This window comes from Pocillopora damicornis, chromosome 2, assembly GCF_964200805.1.
Source record: "Pocillopora damicornis chromosome 2, jaPocDami1.2, whole genome shotgun sequence".
NCBI lineage: Eukaryota > Metazoa > Cnidaria > Anthozoa > Scleractinia > Pocilloporidae > Pocillopora > Pocillopora damicornis.
This window is the reverse complement of record NC_142671.1, coordinates 18379602-18400672: the sequence shown is the minus strand read 5'-3', so window position 1 is coordinate 18400672 and position 21071 is coordinate 18379602. Positions and strand designations below refer to the sequence as shown.

At 38.0% G+C, this 21071-nt stretch overlaps 3 protein-coding genes across 4 annotated transcripts; 1 reads left to right on the top strand and 2 right to left on the bottom strand.

The window, feature by feature from the left end:
- The first annotated feature begins 781 nt into the window (after positions 1–781).
- LOC113682881 (A disintegrin and metalloproteinase with thrombospondin motifs 9) lies at positions 782–3940 on the top strand. Its single transcript, XM_027200055.2, has 3 exons — positions 782–947; positions 1524–1676; positions 3275–3940. The coding sequence occupies exons 1-3, from the start codon at positions 872–874 to the stop codon at positions 3526–3528; spliced, it is 483 nt and encodes a 160-aa protein (XP_027055856.2). The 5' UTR covers positions 782–871; the 3' UTR covers positions 3529–3940.
- A 1254-nt stretch (positions 3941–5194) lies between these two features.
- On the bottom strand, positions 5195–11212 carry LOC149050173 (vesicular glutamate transporter 2-like). Of its 2 annotated transcripts, none has more exons than XM_089191286.1 (10): positions 10733–11212; positions 9930–9963; positions 9413–9612; positions 8895–8982; positions 8552–8647; positions 8011–8132; positions 7302–7454; positions 6924–7053; positions 6229–6467; positions 5195–5823 (listed from the first exon to the last, which is right to left on the bottom strand). In XM_089191286.1, the coding sequence occupies exons 1-10, from the start codon at positions 11090–11092 to the stop codon at positions 5656–5658; spliced, it is 1590 nt and encodes a 529-aa protein (XP_089047412.1). In that variant the 5' UTR covers positions 11093–11212; the 3' UTR covers positions 5195–5655. The 2 variants fall into 2 exon arrangements, with proteins under 2 accessions (XP_089047412.1, XP_089047416.1); XM_089191290.1 differs by having other exon boundaries at positions 8017–8132.
- A 1642-nt stretch (positions 11213–12854) lies between these two features.
- On the bottom strand, positions 12855–19528 carry LOC113682851 (vesicular glutamate transporter 2). Its single transcript, XM_027200029.2, has 11 exons — positions 19227–19528; positions 17881–18106; positions 17734–17767; positions 17186–17385; positions 16666–16753; positions 16112–16207; positions 15678–15808; positions 15231–15380; positions 14905–15034; positions 14534–14772; positions 12855–14118 (listed from the first exon to the last, which is right to left on the bottom strand). Exons 2-11 carry the CDS (start codon positions 18094–18096, stop codon positions 13846–13848), a joined length of 1557 nt encoding a protein of 518 aa, XP_027055830.2. The 5' UTR covers positions 18097–18106; positions 19227–19528; the 3' UTR covers positions 12855–13845.
- Between the last annotated feature and the right edge of the window lie 1543 nt (positions 19529–21071).

Below are 21071 nucleotides of genomic sequence, written 5' to 3'. Positions count from 1 at the left end.
AAAGATGAAATCAGTTCCCAGAATATTTTCGGCGACAACACATATTAAGAAAGATCCACCTCTCACAATAGTTCTTTCATTGTGCATGTAGTAAAATTTTAGCACTTCTAGATCCGGGGTTTTTTCTCGGATATTTCTGTGATTCTTCTTTCCTTTTTAACTTCACCTTTTTCATGCAGATGTTGCAACCCTCAAATGACAAAGAAAAAGGATTCGATAACACCCTACATTATATTTACAACTCCCCAACACAATACGATTAACAGCTAATCGATAACTAGTGTATCACGGTGTTATTTCAATCTCAGCAATCAATTTAATTTTTCTTCAGGACGCAAAAAGTGGTTTGCAATGATAGCAGTTTTACAAAAAAAAGAACAAGTTTTCACCCTGACTATGAAAAACTCAACAGGAAGTCAAAAGCTTGTCGTTGTTTTTCTTGTTTTGGCCACGTTTCATTTGCAAACACAGTTTCAAAATAGCTTTGGATCATTGCGAACCTCATCTTATTCTAAATTCTCACGACGTATTACTTCGTTACCCAATAGTAATGTTACCCGGCAACAAGATGCACACCGATCGACCAAAAGATAATAACTACTTTTGCTTCATTGGAAGTTAAATCCAATTAGTTAATTATCATAACCTGGTTCTCGCATGTTATTTTCCTATTATCAATCATGAACACAAAGCCCAAGATTAGATGAAGAGATTTTCCAACTGATACCAGGAAGCAATTAACTAAATCTCGAGATAAAATAGCTAGCCAACCAACAGAAAATTGAGCGATGATTTACTTGAACCTCATGATGAACAAACAAAGCTAATCTCAGATAACTCCCAGTTCAGACCAGTAGAGGCCCTCGTCACAATGTTTGTCCTTCATGTCGGGGTTCTTCACTTTTTCATGGTGCAGGATGTGTTAGCGAATATTTCCCCTTGTTTTCGTAAGTTAGAAGTTCATTATGTCTCATACTTTGCTTAGTTTCGTTCCCTTTTGCTAAGAACAAGAGGAAATATCATCACAACAGAGACTTTTTCTCGAGACCAAACACCATGAAAACATTTATGAAATGTTTTCAAGCTGTAGAGGCAGTTGGCATTTTCCGGTCAATCCCTTCGCATTTTCAACACCACTAGTAATTACTGCGCGAACAATCTGCGTAGTCAAGACTACACGAAAGCTAAAAAGGCTTCGTATTTAAAACTATTTCTCTCATAATTTCATACTATTCCTGCACCGTATTAGAACGATATTAGAGGAAATATATTGCATAAATCTTCAAGAAAACTTCATCAATTGCAGAAAGCACAGCAGGAAACATTCATTTGTTGAGGGAATACTATGTTTTTTTATCTTTGCTTTTCCTTACACAGCGTGATCAAAATAATCAATTTTTTTAATCTAATGTTGTCCTTTCTCCTGCCTTCCATTTTTTAAACAACAACCTAGCTCAATTCGAAAAATGGTTATGGTTATCCCTCATTTGAATAATCTTTTTTTTTTTTAATTTTTTTCATAGTCTCAGACTGGGGTCCCTGGAGCGCATGCTCTGTAACATGTGGCATCGGAGTGAGATATCGCTCGACCGAGTGTGATTCTAGTAATCCACTACCGGGAGAAAAGCAAACTAAAGTAGAAGAAAGTTGTACAGTTAAGCCTTCTTGCCCGCAAGGTATCACGGATGTCATATACATACTGCTCGGTCTCACAAACTAATAGTGTTAATTTCGATTGAGTGTAATAAATCCAAAAGCAAAGTATTCACCAGGGCAAACCAGACAAAATGGAATATTCCACAAAGACGCGAAAAGAAAAATTCAGAAAAATGTCTGAAGCACGGAAAAACAAGGTTGGTTTAAGATTTGAATCTGATTGGTCGAGAAAGTTGGAGGAGTTTTCTGGAGCAATCAGAAGGCAATGTTAAGCAAAATCAAAGCGATACTGGACAAATTTCGACACTCAATTGGAGATTGCTTTGATTATTAGATGAGGATACCTTGGTTATAATCGACAAAAAAAGGGGCGTACAAAAATTGTATAAAGTGCACTGCCCTTGAGGCGGTTCTTCACCCACTCTTTTATACATCATGGCTTCTGCACTTCTTGTTTTCGAGTATTCCTTGGAAGGTTTTGACACTTTTACCACAGCAAAACTACAGCCTATTAGAAACACTAAGGCTAATAATTATCAATTAGTATTAACCATAATGTATATTCAATAACCAGTGTTTTGTCACCCTGGCAACCCCTGAGGGAAAGGGATGGCCCATTGTAAAAGTTTTTTTTTCTCATTGTTTGGTAAAGAGAGCAGGGCTTTAAAAAGAAACCCTAAATGCCATTTACAGTGCAGTATATAATAAGATGGAAAATAAAAGCTATTTTAATGATTTTAAGCTGATTGTTAACAGAGCATCTGCTCTTTCCTCCCCTTTGTCCCTTTCTAAGTATCAAGAAATCCCATGGTAGCAAATTGGATAATAAGTGTCTCAGCATGAAATGTTGCAGCAATTCTTCTCCTGCAACTCAGTTGAGGTGGCTCTGGATGATTTCATTATTTTAAAACAACAATTCTCTAGTGGATCATTTTTTTTTTTTGCATGTTTCCTTATAAATGATGGCTAATGATATAAATTATTTAATTTCTTTTCATGTTACAATCATTTTTCTGACATTCAATTCAATGCTGCCTTAAATAACCAAAAATATAAAGTGGCCCTGAACTTTATCTAAACTTTGCAGGGAGATTATCCAAACAGCAAACAGAGTTAGTAATTGAACTAAATTATAAATCCCCTCAACATCCATATAATAGTAAAGTGAAAAGGGCCTCTAGAGAAATTACAGCAATCAAACAAACCCCACGCCTTGGAGGTGAAAATAAATTAAGTAGAACACTTGCTACTGCTTAACCTATATTTTTGTATAGTAAAGCATTCATAAATTGAAAAAAAATTTTTTACTGTGGCAAAAAAAAAAAATTAAACGCTTTAACTCTCAAGATCTCTTCAAAAATTCTTCTTACTATCTGCCAAACAATTCTCATTATGTCAGTTTGGAGAATTTGGATCATTTAGTAATCTCATAATTGATATTTTTCCTTATTCGCATCACTTGTCTGCATAATTTCGTATAGATATTGTAAGGAGAAATTCTGTCTTGGTCACTCATGGGAGTTAGAGGGTTAAGGAGCTACCTGCCTCTCACTTTATACCTTTCCATTGTAGGTATTAGGTATAATTTGAAGAATTTTATCTTCTATCATTTTCACAGGCACCACAAGTGGGTCCCTTCTTTTGTCAGGATACTTCAATGCTGCTATGCAAGGCCATATGATCAAGTCTGCAGTTGTGTATAGCATAGCAGAATGTGGATTGATGTGTTTACAAGACTCAAACTGCAAGTCCTTTAACACTTGTTCTAGGAAAAGTGAACTCCTCTGTGAGTTAAATAACGTTACTTATGATGAATATGGAGAAGATGTTCTTTCAAAATTTAATTGTTCATATCACAGTGCTTTAAAATGAAGTATATTTCTTGCTTTTATCTCTTCAATACAACATGCTGATATCAAAATTGTAATTGTTTTTTGCTACCATAGTTCAAAAGGTTTTCTATAGACCAAAGCAAAGGTCTGTTTGCCAATAAATATCACCTTAAATTTAATATCACACACAGCTGCCTCTGTTTACACTAAACTTTTCAGAGCATTTTCTCACTGAAAAACAAGTTGTAGTTTCATAATTGCTAGTCCTCCAGTTAATTGGAAGTTGATGAAAATCTAATTCAAAGACCTGTCTTTCAAATTTATGATAAAACATGAAATCTTGACAGATGAAGTTTTACCTTTCAAATGGAACTCCATCTCAAAAAGAAGAAATAGGTCAACCATTAGGTAGATAATTTGACCTCAGATGATGAGAATAAATTCACCTATACAAATCAAACTGCAGCCCAGGTGGAGGAGAAAGTAAAAAATTATATACCCTTATTCCTTGGGGAATTTTAGACCCCCTTTCTCTATTTCATGTTCTTTACTTGGCCTTCATTTTCAACAAGCTGAAATGGAGAAGTAATTGCCAACAAAACCATATAATTTTTACCTCAGTCAAAAGCGCATAAATGTCCTAATTCACTTCTTACCTCATATCTACATTCCTCTTGACAGTTTTCTTAAAATGTGCTAAAAATTGACCACCTATGCCACCAATTTGAATAACTCCTTGCAACCTCATCGCACATAAATAACAACAACCAGCATTCAACTGAAATGGTGAGAACTAAAATGCACAATTCACAAACAGCTGTTGTGTTCAGCATAGGCCTCTCCACTTTCATTAAGCTTGTTGCTCCTGTCTGGGCCAAATGTGGCTCATACGTATGCCCCGGCCAGCCATGTTGCAAGACGCAATGGGTTACGTCACAGATGGTAGCCAGGTTGCTATGCAATAATCAAAATGGCAGCATCCATTGTCAAATTCTTGATTCACCTGAAAAGTTAGGTTACTCTTTGGAACCTCAAAACGCAGCCATAGTCAAAATTTCATGTATGTTTTGAAATGGCGGAGATAAAACATAGGTGGTTTCTGAAGTATCCTCCTCCTTTAAGTACATTTGATTTTTAAGAAACGAACACTAATTTCCTACCTTTTAATGGTGTTTTTAGGCTTTTAAAAGCAACATATCAGTTTCTCTGCCTTGTGTTTCTACGAAGTTTGTTTCTTATGACAAATAATTCCATGACTTCGCAAGGTTTCCTCCGTAAAGTGATTTATTTGTTAAATGCTGTTTCCTCGTGCGCTATTAGGGCGTGCGCCATGTTGGATGTATCCAAAAGAAAAAAGACTGGGAACAAATATCCAAAACGTACTGGACAAAAGGTAACCAATCAAGGCGAAGAAAGTTGGTTATTGCTAACACCTAAACAATCAGAACCACGGCTATCTTTTAGAGAATACATAACAAATGTTATCGAGTAACTCTGTTGTGTTTGTGTGGCCTCATTTAAACATTCGAGAGGGCTAAGGGAGGCGGGCGATTTCTAAGAAGTTACTTAAATCCTCATTTGTGTTTCACGTTTGAAAAACTGTTTTGAAGCAGTCTCCCAGCCTCGCTCGTGCGCGCATAAGGCTGTGTAAAGTCTTTTTTGACATGATTCGTGGCACCACAGCAAGAACGAAAACTGCAAGAACCTTTTCCATCCAAAAACAGATTTATTGACGTTTTAACTAAACTCGAAACAACTTAAATGGAATCTCAACTTGCTTCAAGACTCGGATTTATTACAACTTACGATGTGTGAAAACGTACTGACACATCTACTCGGCTTTTACCACGAGAAAATGATGCATAATCTGAGTGGAAACAAAATGGGAACAAATAAAAGGGGGCTTTAGTCCATGAATGACGAATCACGGGTCAAGGTTTCAGAGCGGGCCCTGAGCGAAGGGAGCGGGTCTTCCTTCCCTCTACTCAAGGCCCAAGTCTTTTGTTTTGTCATTTAGTATTTTGAATTGTTTTTCTTCTTTACACTGCATCTAAAAGAAAAAAGCAATATGCCTCAGAAACTTTCAGAAGTTTCCGAGTTCGACTCGAAGCACATCAACGCCTGTTTGTATCAGACCCTGATATTCTAACGAAAACAGCCTCATGTGTCAACTTTCTTCTTCCATTTTGATTTCTTCTCTCTCCCCATTCTTCTTCCCTTCATGGCCGTTGGCCCAGGGCTGTTGGTCAGCTGACATCAGTAAGCAAAAGAGCAGCATTCCCACCACATATATAACAAAGGTTACCCAAAATACTGTGCGCCACTCTTCAGCTTCCTTGTGTGAGGAACAAACAAAAACATTCGTGTCTCGTGTACTTAAAAGGACGCCAATGGAAATGATCAGATTAAAGAATGACAGTAGAGCTGGATTATAATAGCAAAAAAAAATTGACAGACTCATGTTGAATCCTAATAAAACTACAATTAGGTAATTTAATATTATCAACTGAGTTAATAACGTAAATTGGCCACCGTAAAGAGTTTCAAAGCGTTAGCCCTTCGTCATTCCTCTTTACAAGGAGAGCATCCAAATAGATTGGAAAGGAGCCCAATTCAACTTCTTCTGGAAAGCTGAACAACCATCTTGCTCCTCTTTACGAAAAGATATTGGACATAGGGACCGCACTAAATCCGCCAAACGCGGATATTTGTCTATCGCACATGCAAAATATTAACCCACCTTATTAACTGTGATATAGCCAACCATCATTGGACTTAGAAATCCTGTGATCGTTCCCACAGTGTTTGTTAGGCCCATAATCACGCATGCGTACCGAGGAGCTATATCCAGCATGTTCACATTGTAACCAGAATGCATTAGTCCAGAGGCTGCAACCCCTATGCACATGCACGTGACCGCAACAGTGGCTGTGCTAGCGTATCCTGCGGCCAGGATAAAGGTGCCGGCCCCCATAGCTCCTGGTAAAGGAAATAAAAGGTCATGTGTAAAAAAGGGAAATGAGGAAAGTAAGTATCATTTGATGGTCAAATTAGGCCTTCGACATCTGACTGAGCATGCGCACTTATGATCAGTTATCCAAAATTCTATTCTGCGAGATAACAGTTTAAGTTCTCTCAGATTCTTTCATTTTGTAGCGACCTAAATTCAGAATATGCATTGCTACATGCACATTGTGACTTTTAGAGTCTTTATTTTCTAAATGGAACTTGCAATTTCTCATCAAAAGAAAACCAATAAATTTGAAACAACATTCAAATCACTGAATAGACATTTATGGGCGTAAACCACGCCTCTGGCGAACAAATATTCGACAAATGGGTCATGATTGTTACCCACATTTCTACCTAAATGTAATTGAGATGAATCTTTGAAACGATGATAATTTAAAAAATCACAAAAAATATTTTTCTAACCAACAGCGAAGTATACTCTTCTGACTGATTTAGTACTTAGTCCTCTCCTTCGTAACAGATCGGCTGTGATGCCACCGAAAGGGCCTGAGAGAGACTTGACCAAAAAAGGAGTGGCTGCCAAGAATCCCATCTAGTGTGATGAATATGATATGATTAGTTACAAATCGAGTTTCCATGAGAAAAAAATTAAAAAACATGATTGTTATTTTCTATTGCCTCGAAGACGAAACCTCTTGAAGCAGCATTTTTATATAAATCGATTTTCATTTACGAAGGAGAAATTGTTCATATTCGATTCCCCAGCAATAAATCATGCAGTCTAAGAAATTTGACCAGTTCTATGCTATATGCACAAAGGGCTGCAAAATGTCTTCTTACCGTTTGTATATCAAAGTGTAAAATGTCAAGAAGGAACATTGGCAGACAAATGAGAATTGTGTACAATCCCCAGTCTGACGCCAGGTTACCAAACATAATTCCCCACACGGGTACTGAGGTCAGAATTGACTTCCATGGTATTGACGCATCGCCCTAAAGAGATGATAAAGAATCTATGATTGGGTGAAAAAGTATAACATCTTCTCTTTCCTACTATAAGAGTCCGCATTACATCAAGAGCCTGATTTAAGCAGAGTGACCACGATTAATCCAAATCAACTCCCGTAATGTGTTTGGCTATGAATAGCAGTCCACGACTCGCAGCTAAAAATACGTGTCACACTTTGTTTACAGAGTGTTTACGTACTGTTTATTGTCCTAATATCTATGCGGGGGATATGATCTGATTTGTTTCAGCTGATAAGGAGAAGAAATTATCGATCGAAACATGAATCCGACTCTGACTCCCGCTAAGGTCGTGCAAACGTCAGTCACTACTACCGACCGCAAAAGTCTCAGGACTACTCACATCTGGATGACCAGACCATACAATGAACTGTTACTCCTGGGTTCAAATCACTTACTGTACATTTCATCCTGTTGGTTCATTTTTTGCCAACCAAGTAACCAGGAACTAACTCATGTACCAAATCAGTTAATCTTTGCTAATCCCTTTTTTTACATTAACATTAATTAAAATAGACCCTACATGTACTCTATCAAAGCTGCTCTCAATGTAATTTTTTTCATCCTCTGATATTGTGGGATGATCAGATGGTGATTCGTGAACAATCAATTGCCAGGCAACAAACCACAGAATACCAGCAGCACCTAAAATGTAAGAAGCAAACTTGGAAATGGCTGGAAAATGATTTATATCATTTGATACTCAATGTTTTAATTAAATGAGATAGGTAATATTAATCCATGAAGGCATGTATTTTTGAATTCGTCTTCCAAATTTACATCATCAGTGCGGATACCCTACCGTGGTACATAAGTGATTCTTATCAAAATTGAGTCAGCAGTTTTTGAAATAAAAACCACGCATGGTCCCTTGAGCTTCGTGCTTCTTGTTCCCTGTCTCTCAACAGAGTACTCGCGGAACCCCTTAAGAGTTACACCAGAGCCAGGTTTTAATCGAATAGTTTGAAACAAGAAAGGGAGAGACCGGTTTAAATCTATCTTCATGGTTGCAATGTGACCGTTCGATGCAAGATTAGTTTAAAAGAGTAAGGCTATGTACTCACCGAAACAATAAAACACCGAGGCCCAGCCTCCGTCGAAGCCGTATTTTGTTAAAAGTCCTGATAAAGGCATGGTTATGATGGTTCCCACGTGACAACCTTGTCAGAAAAGTAGAATATTTTCAAAATAAATCATTTAGATATAAAACTATCGAACTTGGGGGGAAGATGCCGCGCAGAAGAGACAGATACATCAAACATTATTGTAAAACCCTCCACAAAGACAGACAGCTCCGTCGAATGTGAAAAAGTACAGTCCAAACGTTTACTTGGTAAGCATCATATACTTATTAGCTAGCTCTCTAAAAGCGTCCATAGATTCCCCAAATGTTTATCGTTTACTGACCAGAAATTGCCATGGTAACAAGAGTTGTTCTCTCCAGTGGTGGAGCCCATTTGCTCCAAATAGCGTGATTACAAGGAAACACAGCGCCCTATAAAATGGAAGTCAAACTCGTTAATGATGAAACTTTCTCACGAACAGAACACTTGGCTCGATGGTCGAAGGGTGAGCTACAATACGCTAAGAGGCAACAAAGAATCATCAAAATTCTGACAAGCAGTGTTCGTTTTTCCTATCAACAGTTATTTGACACCAGGAGTTGCCTCAAATTAAGAATATCATAATTAGAGTTGAGTTGTGTTTCCTAGGATAGGGAGACGCAAAATCTAGGGTCAGTTCAGTAGTTGTCCCTGCGTGAAGGATGGAGCATATGAATAAACCGCAAACGTTGCTTCAAAAAAAAAAAGGCTCAGACAACAGACCTTGGGCTGTTCATGTTGTATTGATTAAAAGTAAATCTTGAATCAAGAAAGTTCGCAAAAAGTTATGTGAATGGATAACTGACGATTTTCATAACCCACCAGCATAAGTCCTTCTCCAGCTCTGACAGCAATCAGACCGTACACGCTGTAGCGCGTGGCCACTGGTGTCAGTAGTGTTAACATGGAGGCTAAAAAGATGGCGTAACCGAATATTCTCGTACCGCCTAACTTGAGAGCGAGGCAACCACCAGGAAGTTGCAAAAAGGCATATCCATAGTAGAATGAGCCCAGAACAATACCTAAGGGGAATTGGTGAGGGTAGAAGTCATTCGTTAAATGGAAAAGAAAGAAAAATATAATTAAAAGGAGAGTTCAAGGCCACAGTGAAGTCAGAGAAACTACTATATTCCATGCCTTTCGGCAGGTCTACCATGCAGATTGTTTAGCGACACAGATTCTAGAAATTATTTTCTAACAAAATATGGGAAAAGATAAAAGGCGATGAAAAGTCTCTCTCAGCTAGCTAGATGACTGTGCAAGAATTTCGATCAAGCCTGTAAGAAACAGCTTTAAAAAACTGATGGAAGTTTGACCGAATTTTGAAATTTTCTCTTACCTTGAAGCTTTGAATCCCAATCAAACTCCGCTTCCTGAAAATTTATGATTAAGATGACGATGTGTCAGTCATAATTTATCCACAGCACAGTTTTTGAAAACGTGTAATGTAATGTAAGGGGATCGTCGGAAATTTGGAAAGCTTTAATACTTTGACTTCAAACTTTCAGATTGTAGGTAAGCTAATTTCAGTGGATGGGCAGCTTAAAATAAAGACTGTTATGTTGTTTAGCTCATGAACTGAGCTAAGAGACTAATAATCTATCGTGAGAAAATTTGATTTAACTGAGGCTTCGAGTCGAGATCTAGCAGTGAGAACACCCCCTCTGGGACACAATTCTTTTAGTGAGTAATATATCTATGCAGACAACGTAATATCGCAAAATTAATTTTACACCTACGTGCAGTCATAAAAAGATCTCCTCCTCCTTGACAGGTAAAAGAAAGGTAACAAAAATTAAAAACAACTTGGAAATTAGCATTTTTAGAAGGGAAATCCGAAAAATGCATGGTACAATTTTGATAACTAACTCATATCAAGGACATAACTAGCAATTTTGAAATATTCTAGAACGGCTTTAAGGCATGTGATGTTGTATTTTGTAATTCTAAATAGTGAAGTGACTATTTACTTTTGATTCAAGACCTGTTCTCGACCGAAAAGAGAAGACAACATATTAATCTTTCATTAACCTAAAAATTAAGTGAAAAGGTAAAATAACCCTCGGCTCATTTCCTGTTGATGAAGTAGATATCGATCTAATGAGAAGCATATAAGAGAAGGTATTTATAATAAAAGTTTACCGTGGTAACAGTGTATCCTCTCTGGTGAACAGTGTGGTTGTTGACCATTGCACCAATAGCGACATTCAAATTAACACGCAACGCATACATGTTCATAAATCCGAGAAAAGTCATTATGGCCAATATATAACGCTTTGGAAAACTATACACAGCCAGGGAAATTCTATTCCCCTGACGATTTGTCTTCTCCGATGGAATATCTTCATCTCCACTCACATTTTTTTTACACTTCTTTCCTCGTGTCGGACATTCACAGAACTGGCATAAAACAAGAAATCTTGACATAAAGCGAAAGCAAGCATATAAAGTGTTTAAAAAGCGGGTTAAACCCGATTCCAAGTCTCCCGTAGACTGAGCCATTAAAGGTGCTCTACGACATGATTTATCCCCCTTACATCCTTATTTCACTCAGGCAAGTGTTTTCATCATATAAGAACGGCCATGACCGCTTGTTGAAGGTGGCTATTTTATTTGTTACTTGCAGGTGATTTTTTAGTTCAACCTGTAGAGTTGAAGGATGTTGCCAAGTAACACACCTTTTGTAAACAAAACCTCTTCAAGTGAAACAGGTATTTCGAGAAATTTAGTTCTCAAGACATGTTGAAAAACTTAAGAAAAAAATCGAGAATTGCCTTGAAAAAATCAAATTTTGATAAAATGATTAAAAATCATTGTTTAACTCAAAGTTCATATTTGATATAGAAGCACGTTCAGTTTAAGTTAACCCTTTACACACTAACATTAGTATGCATATCCTCCATACTGTAGTCCATACAGTTCCTAAGAAGCTAACAAGGAGAATTTCTTTAGCAATCAAGAGTTTCTTTAGTTGGTGATCATATCCTTTATTCTCATGACATTAATGTGTGATTCAGTTGTGATATTGTAAGGAGAAATTAGCTACTAGTCACTCTTCGGGGTCAAAGGGTAAAGAATGTTCGTACAGAGAGGTTATGTAATAAGCATGGCAACATCTTCAGTCGGGGATAACGTATAAAATTATTTGATGATGACTGGAAATTTTCTCGAAGCAACCAGGGATTGTTTGCAGATGCAGGTGTGAAAATTCACTCTAAACTGAGCTAGTTACTATACTGTCAACGACCTTAATTTAAACCTAAGTTTACATTATAACGAGTTGCTTTCGTGTCTGCGCAGAAACCACATAAACCACAAGTAAAGTTTTAACTCACACCTGGACCACTAATTTCGGCGCTGCTTATGTAACGAAGAGGGGCTGCACTGCGTTTATTTACACAATGAATCTTCATCTTTCGGATAGGTTCCTGTGCTGTTTAAACAGGTATTCCAACCAGACTAGAGGAAAATAAGTAGGGGTGAGGAGAAAAATTGATACTATCATTCAGAAGTAAGGATTGGAACTTATAGCTTTAAATTCATGGCAGCGTTACCAATACACTGGGTACATCTACAGATTTCCATTATCTCAAAAACCAAATAGGTTTATTTTCCTCTCACTCCGTTCTTTTCTTTTCCTATCTCAGACCTTCATGCCTGCAGTAAGACTTGTAGTAGACGCCCTCAGAAAAGCTTTTGGAACCGTCCTTGGCCTGCGTTCCGAAACGATTTTTTCGGCCTGTGAATGGCTTGTTCACGTTCTGGGGCGTTATTATTAAATACGGGCTATTTTTTATGTGGTGTAGTGTAGACTATACCGTAGTTCGCCTAGGTCTTATAACATTGGACTTCTTTCGATAGACTTAGGAAGAATATACTTCTATAAGATTCAATAGCTTAAGTTTGCCTACACTGATTATTCCGCTGAGTTAAACCAGGCCTGGTTTGCTGATTATAGACCTAAGGCGCAGAGCTCTGACTGAAAAGAGAGTCGTGTAAGTTGAGTGATATATGACAGCAGTTTGTAACAGTAGTCAGAGTTCATCTTGGCAGCCAAATGGGGCAGGGGTTTCAAAATGTTTGGATGCTGCCTTACTGACCCCCTTCTGGGCACAGCCGCCTGTTGCATCATTGGCAGCCGCTCATGGAAAAAGTTATTGAAACATCCAATAATGACAGGTTGAAAAATAGTCCGTTGCTCACAAAGGTGTGGTAAGGTAACATATGGCTGGATTAAGGTTCGCACATCGACTAAAATAAGCCATTTTATATGACGGAAATTCTTTATTTCAGCTTGGCTTGATAGCTGGCTTGACAGACTATCTTACTTTTATTGGACATGACAACATAGTACTCAGGAAACTCAGATAACGGTCGATACGAGCAAAGAAAGTGTTTAACGAAATGAAACAAATTTTAAGTGAGAAATGAACAATAAACAGATTTTGTTTATCTAACCTGAGATTATTCTCAGAGCGTCAAAGGAAAGAGCACTTAATAAATTTGTGTATTACAAACTTAAGATTTTTGAAATGGTTTTACACTCTATTTACGAAAAGAATTATGATTCTTGATGATTAAATCCAGCCCGTTGGTTGTAATTTTCCTCGCTTCGAAAACATGGGAAATAAACAATAAGAGAATTGAAAGAACATGCGTTGCATGCATCCGTCGCTTCCATGCAATCATTCAATCACCAGTTGTCGTTCTCGCAGAAAATGCAAATTAAAAACAACGATTGCGAGTTGAAACATTTTTTCATGTTGACGTCTACCTTGTAGCTTCGAGGACATTCACGCCTTGTGAATGGACGTGGAACTTTGAGCACAGGAATCCAAGGATACATTCGGCAAAGATAGTTTCGAAAACCTTACCGTTACAGTTATTTAAGTGTAAGATAAAAATGAGACCTGCAGCAGACGCGTATTATATGATTGTTTTGCTCGTAAGGTTTTTTACTGGTTTATCATGCTATTGATAGGGAAAAGCATTTTTAAAATATAGCAGTTAAAATCAAAATAATAACAGAACTGTTAAGACAACCACGTTTAAATTAAACGTGAATTAAAATGTAGAGGACTCGACAAAGAATAGCGAATATTCCGGTTAAACATCATAGACTATACCCTCAATTTTCACAGTTAATAGGTATTTTGCTAACACGTTGTCATGAAGAATAACAAGCTTTAATTTAATTTAACATCTATGAAGGTCTTTCAGCAAAACAAGATTGTAATATTATCCGACTGTTACGATTACTCTGCAGGTTTGTCTTCAGCTTGTTCTTCTTTGTTCGCCTCTTGACTTTCCTGTGGTTTTTCATCCTCTTTCTTATCTTCATCCGATTTTTCTTGTTTTTCAGCTGCTTTTTCTTCATCTTCTTCCTTTTTTCCATCTTCTTCCTCCTTCTTGTCTTCATGTTGGGCCCAGGGTTGCAGATCACCTGAGACCAGCAGACCAAAGATCACAATACCAATGATGTACACGATTGCTGTGATCCAAAATACAATGCGCCACTCGCCAGCGGTCTGCAAACGACAGCGATATTATTAAGCAGCGCGAAGTCATGAACGTTCTCTTATTTTGCCCTGGGGAGTTCACAAATCTAATATTTCTGAAAATCTGGTAATGATTATTAGCAAATGGAGACTCGGTGACTTCCACGCTAGGATATTCAAGTTTGGAACTCTGAAATTGTCATAGAGAATGGCTTAATGTCTCCCTCAGGGAAAAACTTTTACGTTTAAGAATCCATTTTTCGCCTGGAAGTAGAAATTTACTTGTCCCCCACCCGCTGAAAGCGTAGATTTCTATAATTAAATTGACATTAAGCAGTACAAGACCTCGCAGATGAAAGCCGTCAACCAAGGAAACTTCTCATTTATCGACAAAATATTTCTTTACTTTCAGATGCACTTTACATCATAAGAGGTGATTGTTTACCTTGTTAGGAGTGACAATTCCAACAATCTGTGGGCTAATGAAGCCCGGTGACGCACCAAAAACATTAGTCACACCCATTATGACGCCTGCGTACTGAGGCGCAATATCAAGGATGTTGACGGCATAACCTGAAGCATTCAGACCCGTGATACCCACACCAATGGTAAGAAAAGCAACGGCAAGAGCCGGAGTCGTAGCATATCCTGTTATCAAGATGAAGATCGAAGCTGTGGTACAACCTGTAGACGAAAACAATATGAATTTAACGGTCGTAGAAACTGAAGCGCAACATGCATCAGATTGCTAAACAGCAAGTAGCAATGAGAAAGGAGTATCAGGTGCAGGTAACTGGGAAAGAAACTTTGTCTTACCAAAGGTAAAAACGCATCTTCTCGTGTTTCTAACGGACATCTTGTTTTTAATGAGCCAATCCACCAGAATACCTCCGGCAGGTCCAACAAAAGCTTTGACAACATATGGCAACGCCGCCAGAAACCCAGTCTGTGTAAACAACACGAAGAATTTTCCTCCTTTCATGATTGGGCAAAAAAAAAAGTTTAAACGTCTTTCGCATACATATTGGCAAATGGAATGGCAAAATTTCCCATCCCCGGTGATCGTGTTTCTAAGTGTGTGTGGTGACAAAGTATTTCAATATTTCATTGACTCCTAACTCTCGTTACTGATACATACATACCTTAGCAAGGTCGAAGTGCAAAACCTCAATGAAATATTTAGGGAGACAGATCAGGATGGTATACATGCCCCAGTCTGCAGTGAAATTAGCTGTGATGATGGCCCACACGGGAAGTGATGTCAAAATCGATTTCCAAGGAACCTGGCCTTTCTAAAATAGCAGATGGCAGACTTCAGTTTTACTAACTTTGTCCCGGTATATTGATTTATTTTTTGTTTTTTAGAGCATCAAAGTCCAGTAGCTAAAGCACCTGACTTCACCTAATCAAGAGGTCCGGCTTGGAGCCGTAGGTGGTCGTTGTGTTGTGTTTTTTAGTCAGAATGAATAACAAAAACTTTTCAGGGAAACTCAACGGAAAACGCGGAGGTGGCACTTAACTAGTACATACCACTCAGCTAGTAAGATATATTTCACGTGGTCATTTTCAGGTACTAACGACCCCTTTACCTTAGCCTGGGGTAGCTTCGCTATACTCTCCTCTATATAGTCTCTTTCTTCAGGAGTGATAGTAGGATGCTCTGATGGAGAGCCATGGATCGCTAGTTGCCATATAAAGAACCAAAGAAGACCAATTGCTCCTAGATCATTAACAAAAACATAAGAGGTGATGTACTTAAAATGAATTTCCACAAGACCTCTGCAAGACAGGGTAGGATGTAAGGCATCACACCACTGAGAACTGAAAGGAACAGTTTAAGGAGATGGTTCGATTACGTGTTGATATAGTGCGAAAAAACAGCTTGCGGAAGGGCATAATGGCTAAAGTAAAACGTAAAATCGCAAATTCTAACGTTTGAGTTACGAGTTTAAAGGAAAAGCAAGGTAGAGCTACAATAGTGAAAGATAAGGTATCATTCAATTTTATGTTCTGTACTTCTTACCAAAGCAGTAGAACACGGAGGCCCATCCCCCATCAAATCCATATTTAGACATAATACCACTCAGTGGCATAGATAGGATAGTACCCACTGGACAACCTATCACGTGATACAACAAAGAGAGTTATGAATTGCTGGCAGCAAAAATGCTCGGAGGAAAATATGATTTTAAAAGGTTTGGGCGTTTTTCAGAACTAGTCCTAGATCAAATTCTTGAACACTTCGCCACGCCAACTTTCACATCAAAAGATGTATTCCCAGGATGAGGATTGATTGATTGATTGATTAATTGATTGATTGATTGATTGATTAATTGATTGATTGATTGATTGATTGATTAATTGATTGATTGATTAATTGATTGACTGACTGGCTAATTGACCGACTGACCGATCGACTGATTGACCGATTGATTGAGTGATCGATTAATTGATTGAGAAGCAAGTTTTAAGTGAAAATTACGTCAGGCAGAACGTAAAAGGGTGCCCGGCTGTAGAGGGTAAGTCAATCTAGTTTTTTATTATTTGTCACTTCTTCCAGACTGCACATTTAATCACCTGCAACGGTTATGGTAAAAAGTCGAGTTCTTTCAGATGGTGGTGCCCATTTGCTCCAAATTGCGTGGTTACACGGGAAAAGAGCACCCTTTGAAAATCAAAATAAGACAGAAGTTTAATGAGAATATGGACGAGATTTTTAGCCATTCGTGACTTAAATCTTTGAGCCTCTCTCGTACATGCCATATGGTCGAGTGACTAGGGGTGAAAAACGATATGCGTTACTCTTACTAAACAGAAATATTAGAACATGAAAAATTTCACCTCGAAAGTCAGGCTCTTGTTCATATCTCTGGAGGGTTACCTACTGACGGCTTGTGGGTTGTCATTGAGTGAGAGAGGATCTTAGCAAAGCCACTTTTGATTGGTAAAAACTAGTAAAACCCGCATAATATGCAATAATTGAGAAGACTAGAACCATGAGTTGCATTGAACGTCGCAAGAATATGATTCATCGATGCTGGAGATTGTCTCGATGCTTGTTTGCTTGTAGAAAACACCCTGTAATTTGTTCACTTACCAAAGCCAACCCTTCTATCACCCTGAGAGTAATTAGAGCTGCGACACTGGTGCGTGCTGCAATTGGTGTGAGCATGGTGAGTATTGAGGCGATCCCGAGACAGATCCCGAACACGCGGGTTCCTCCAAACCGCTGACCTAACCAACCGCCTGGGATCTGCATAGCAGTGTAGCCATAGTAAAACGCTCCAAGTATTGTGCCTTTTGGGAAAAGAAAGAAAAGGATTCATATTGGTCTCGTGTCCTTCTCAATTTATTTCATTTCAGGTGTTAGGCACTCATAAACCTTTATCATTTATCGTGTTGTTCACAACTATAAATCATGGGGATTCGACATTTAGAACTTTATTGACTAGATATCTTTACTGACTGGCCCCAGCTCACTGAGGAGCTACGGTTTCCTCTAAATTCAAAGCTGCCTGGAACTGATTTGATTTGATTGTTTAGTAACCTAAATGTTTAGGAGCCGTTTAAACAGTTCCTCTGTGTTTATAATAAATTCTACTTGACAAAAATAGTTTTTTTTTAAAAAATTCTGAGATATGTTACCTTGAAGCTTTGAACTCCATTTAAATTCAGCTTTCTTTAATCGAGAGAAAAAAAAACATGTTACTTTCGAGACAACGTGTAATTGTTTAAACATGTATTCGATGGATGCTACAATGTATGTTCTGGAAATACAAGAAGGAAACAAACCTTCTGTATGGTAAATCCATTCTGCTCCACAGTGTGGTTATTGCACATGGCTCCTATTGCTACACTAAGGTTCACTCGGAGAGCGTATTGCACACAGATACCAAGAAAGATCATGATGGCCACTACATATCTTTTGGGAAAACTGGATTTTTTCGTGGAATCCTTCTCGTCTACCCCCTCAACGGGATCTGGTCGAGGTTCTTCGGTGTCCGCCATTATCAATTCGCTATTTAAAGGAGATGAATACGAGTTATATTTATTAAAACCCTCTTTGCCGACAGACCGATCGACTGATGCCAAGCAAGTGCATAATTAGCTGGTCTGCTAACTGTAGCAGGTCAACAGACCGTCTGTTTGACCGGTTCAGTCGACTTTACCATCGTTGTAGGCCTTTTTGCACGATTTACCCACTTTCTCACACCTCACGCACTGACCGTGACTCTACCATCTAGTCATTGGGACCTTCATTCATTGAGAAGTACTGATCCGTACCAAATTACTAGCTCTTAACTTAACCTGTAAAACAGCAATTAGATAACCTGATTGCTTTTCTTGTACTAAACCCTCCCTGATACATTCTACAAAAGGTGGGAAACTGATTTGTCAATAAAGTCATTTACAATTATTTCAGTGCCGCTACTAGGCTTCAAGGCTCCCAAACATCTCTAATATGTTTCTCTCGTTAATTAAACGTAACAAAATTGTATTCACCTTTGTTAATTTTATCATTCTTACTTTTAATGCAGTTTTACCTAGTTGTTTTAGATCAAAAGATCAAGGCACATCAAGTTTAACTTTGTTTGAACTGGTACCATGAGACCTCGACAATCAAAACGCGATGAAGACTAAGGTTTTACTAAGATAACTTTAAACCACCTAGATGGTTTTAGATACTGCTAGAGAAAGCTAATCTAAATATCTCTTAGATATGCGCTAGAATTGAACATAACTTAGAATAGAAGTTTTACATTTTCACCGCCCGTTTTAAACAAGCTAAATTATTTAACAGCCACCTAATCCTTCGTTCCTTATATCATTTCTTGTTTTCGTGGTTGCTTTAAACGTCTGATTCACGGCTAAGTTCAACAAAATTCAATTCTTCAATCCCTTCAATAAAAATTAAGAAATCAAAAAGGTATTTCTTCAAAGTAGCGTTCTTTGGAGATACCCTGATTCGTAAGTAACTATACCAGTCAAAGATCAATTATAACCAGTGGTTGTATGGTTCTGATGCTAAAGGAAGAGTTCTCAAAGGTCATACAAGCCACTGAAAAATTGAGGAAACGTCAAGAAGAAACACTATGAAGTTTTGTCACTTTTGGCTAAGAAAGAATGAGTATAATTACCTTTGAAGATATCCCTGTGAAGCAGTTATTGTTTTATTCACAGTAACAGGTACATCTCAGCTGCAAGACATTCGCCCTCTTCTCGGTCCAGATCTGAATTTCAAAAATTTATCACTAGACAAGTCTTCTCTCGGTATCAGGAAAATATTGAATTTTCCTTTGACGTGCGTTGAGTCCTTCGCCAGTTGGCTCTTTTCACTATTAAAAGTCTTTTAAACGGATCAAAAACTCAGGAAGAAACCTGCTTTGAGTAAATAGCCCGCCTCTTCTCGGGTTCCCTTGTCACTATTGCCAATATTATTAATATTTCATTAAAAACACTGACGGCGTTAATGAAGCGTATCAACCGAAACGAAAGTATCCAGTAAGAAAATTTACCCACCAAAAAATTCACGTTCAGTCGAAATCGGACCGAGAAAGATTACAAATTGCAAAGAATTAGTCCAATACTTTATTAAAGATATGTTTGAGTGGAAATTACAACTGAAACGGTGAGCAAAATGTAATTCCCCATTCCACGGTAACATAAACTCGGTTAAATTGTAAGTCGGAATCCAGAGGTTATTAGAAGTTTCGCCGGGATATTGTCGAATAAAATCTTTCAGGGTTAAAGATATTGAATGTAATCTTAGGACGATCATCACTATGTTGAGTAAGTAGCTTGACAATAAAAGTGGCTGTTTTTCCTCTGCTATTGTTATTATGGCGAGAGAGTCTCACTGGAAATAACATGATTGCTAGTAATCAAATGCTAATTTGTATTTTAAGCACCTTGTGCCAAGAAAGCATTAACGTCCTCATAAGTTAATGTTGTCATCGAAAACTTCTTTGGTTAGGAAGCAAAATATTATTTCGAATCCGTATTGCCTAGCTAGTTATTGACTCTTGGAAGACTGAGCGTTGTCAGGGAAACGCGTCTCCAAAATAATCCTAAGACAGTACATGTCATTTCCAGTACTTTCCAATAAGCCATGTTATGATCTTAACATGCTGTTTTTAGCAATTTGGCATTTCAGTGCTGGGCAGCAAACTACCTTGGTTATCAAAATTTATCAAAGTTAACGTAGTCTTAAGAAAAGCATTTTTCAATCGAGATAATAATTAGAAGCTATTCACATGGAATGAAGAAGAACCTACCACTCGGAACCTTTAGAGCGTAACAATTTTTCGTTTGTTGCACAAGCACGAAAGAGGTTTTCTTAATGAATCACTCTCTGAAAACGCATCCTCTTAGAGGCTGTTTTACGCGTATGAAAAAACCCATAGTAATGGGAAACTCTTGAAGGAAAAATTTATTTCAATTTGTTTCACAAGAAAATTCGGTTTTCTTAAACAACGCTTGGCGAACACATCTTTAACACAAAAGGAATGTTATCTCCTTTTAGTCAAGTCCAGTGGGAAAAAACCGCAAGGTGTATAACAGTGAAATATGCAATGCTTTTCTTTCATATTGGTTAACACTATATTCAACACTAGGATGATTCTCCTCCTGAAATCTTCCTCCCGCCGTGTAAACGGCTTTACTGAAGATCACTGACAAGAGTGTGTTTGTGCACGACTGTATGCAGTGGCGTTCCTTGGCAGAGGCGTGGCTAGACAAGCGAAGCGATTGGGTGCCGTGACCTTCTCCTTCTGAGAATTTCTTTAAGTCAACTATTTACAAACCCTATCATTTGGGTGGAGAAAACGTGCTACTCCGCCAGAAGAATCAGCAGAGCGTAAATATTTTCCAGTAATTGATACTAATCTATACACGGGAAACTTTCCAATGTACGAATGAGTATCAAGCACTGGAAAAGGTTTTCGTGAAACATACCCTGTTCACACACTGCTCGTGCAAAAAAA

Excerpts from the sequence above, each read along its gene's own strand:
- LOC113682881 (XM_027200055.2), top strand. The coding sequence starts at position 872 with ATGTTTGTCCTTCATGTCGGGGTTCTTCACTTTTTCATGGTGCAGGAT. Across the intron at positions 948-1,523 it reads GAATATTTCCCCTTGTTTTC|TCTCAGACTGGGGTCCCTGG; the intron begins GTAAGTTAGAAG and ends TTTTTTTCATAG. Across the intron at positions 1,677-3,274 it reads TAAGCCTTCTTGCCCGCAAG|GCACCACAAGTGGGTCCCTT; the intron begins GTATCACGGATG and ends TCATTTTCACAG.
- LOC149050173 (XM_089191286.1), bottom strand. The coding sequence starts at position 11,092 with ATGGCTCAGTCTACGGGAGACTTGGAATCGGGTTTAACCCGCTTTTTA. Across the intron at positions 9,613-9,929 it reads TTGGGATTCAAAGCTTCAAG|GTATTGTTCTGGGCTCATTC; the intron begins GTAAGAGAAAAT and ends AATTCCCCTTAG. Across the intron at positions 5,824-6,228 it reads GCTATATCACAGTTAATAAG|GAAGCTGAAGAGTGGCGCAC; the intron begins GTGGGTTAATAT and ends TCCTCACACAAG.
- LOC113682851 (XM_027200029.2), bottom strand. The coding sequence starts at position 18,096 with ATGGCGGACACCGAAGAACCTCGACCAGATCCCGTTGAGGGGGTAGAC. Across the intron at positions 16,208-16,665 it reads TTTTACCATAACCGTTGCAG|GTTGTCCAGTGGGTACTATC; the intron begins GTGATTAAATGT and ends ATCACGTGATAG. Across the intron at positions 15,381-15,677 it reads CGAAGCTACCCCAGGCTAAG|AAAGGCCAGGTTCCTTGGAA; the intron begins GTAAAGGGGTCG and ends CTGCTATTTTAG.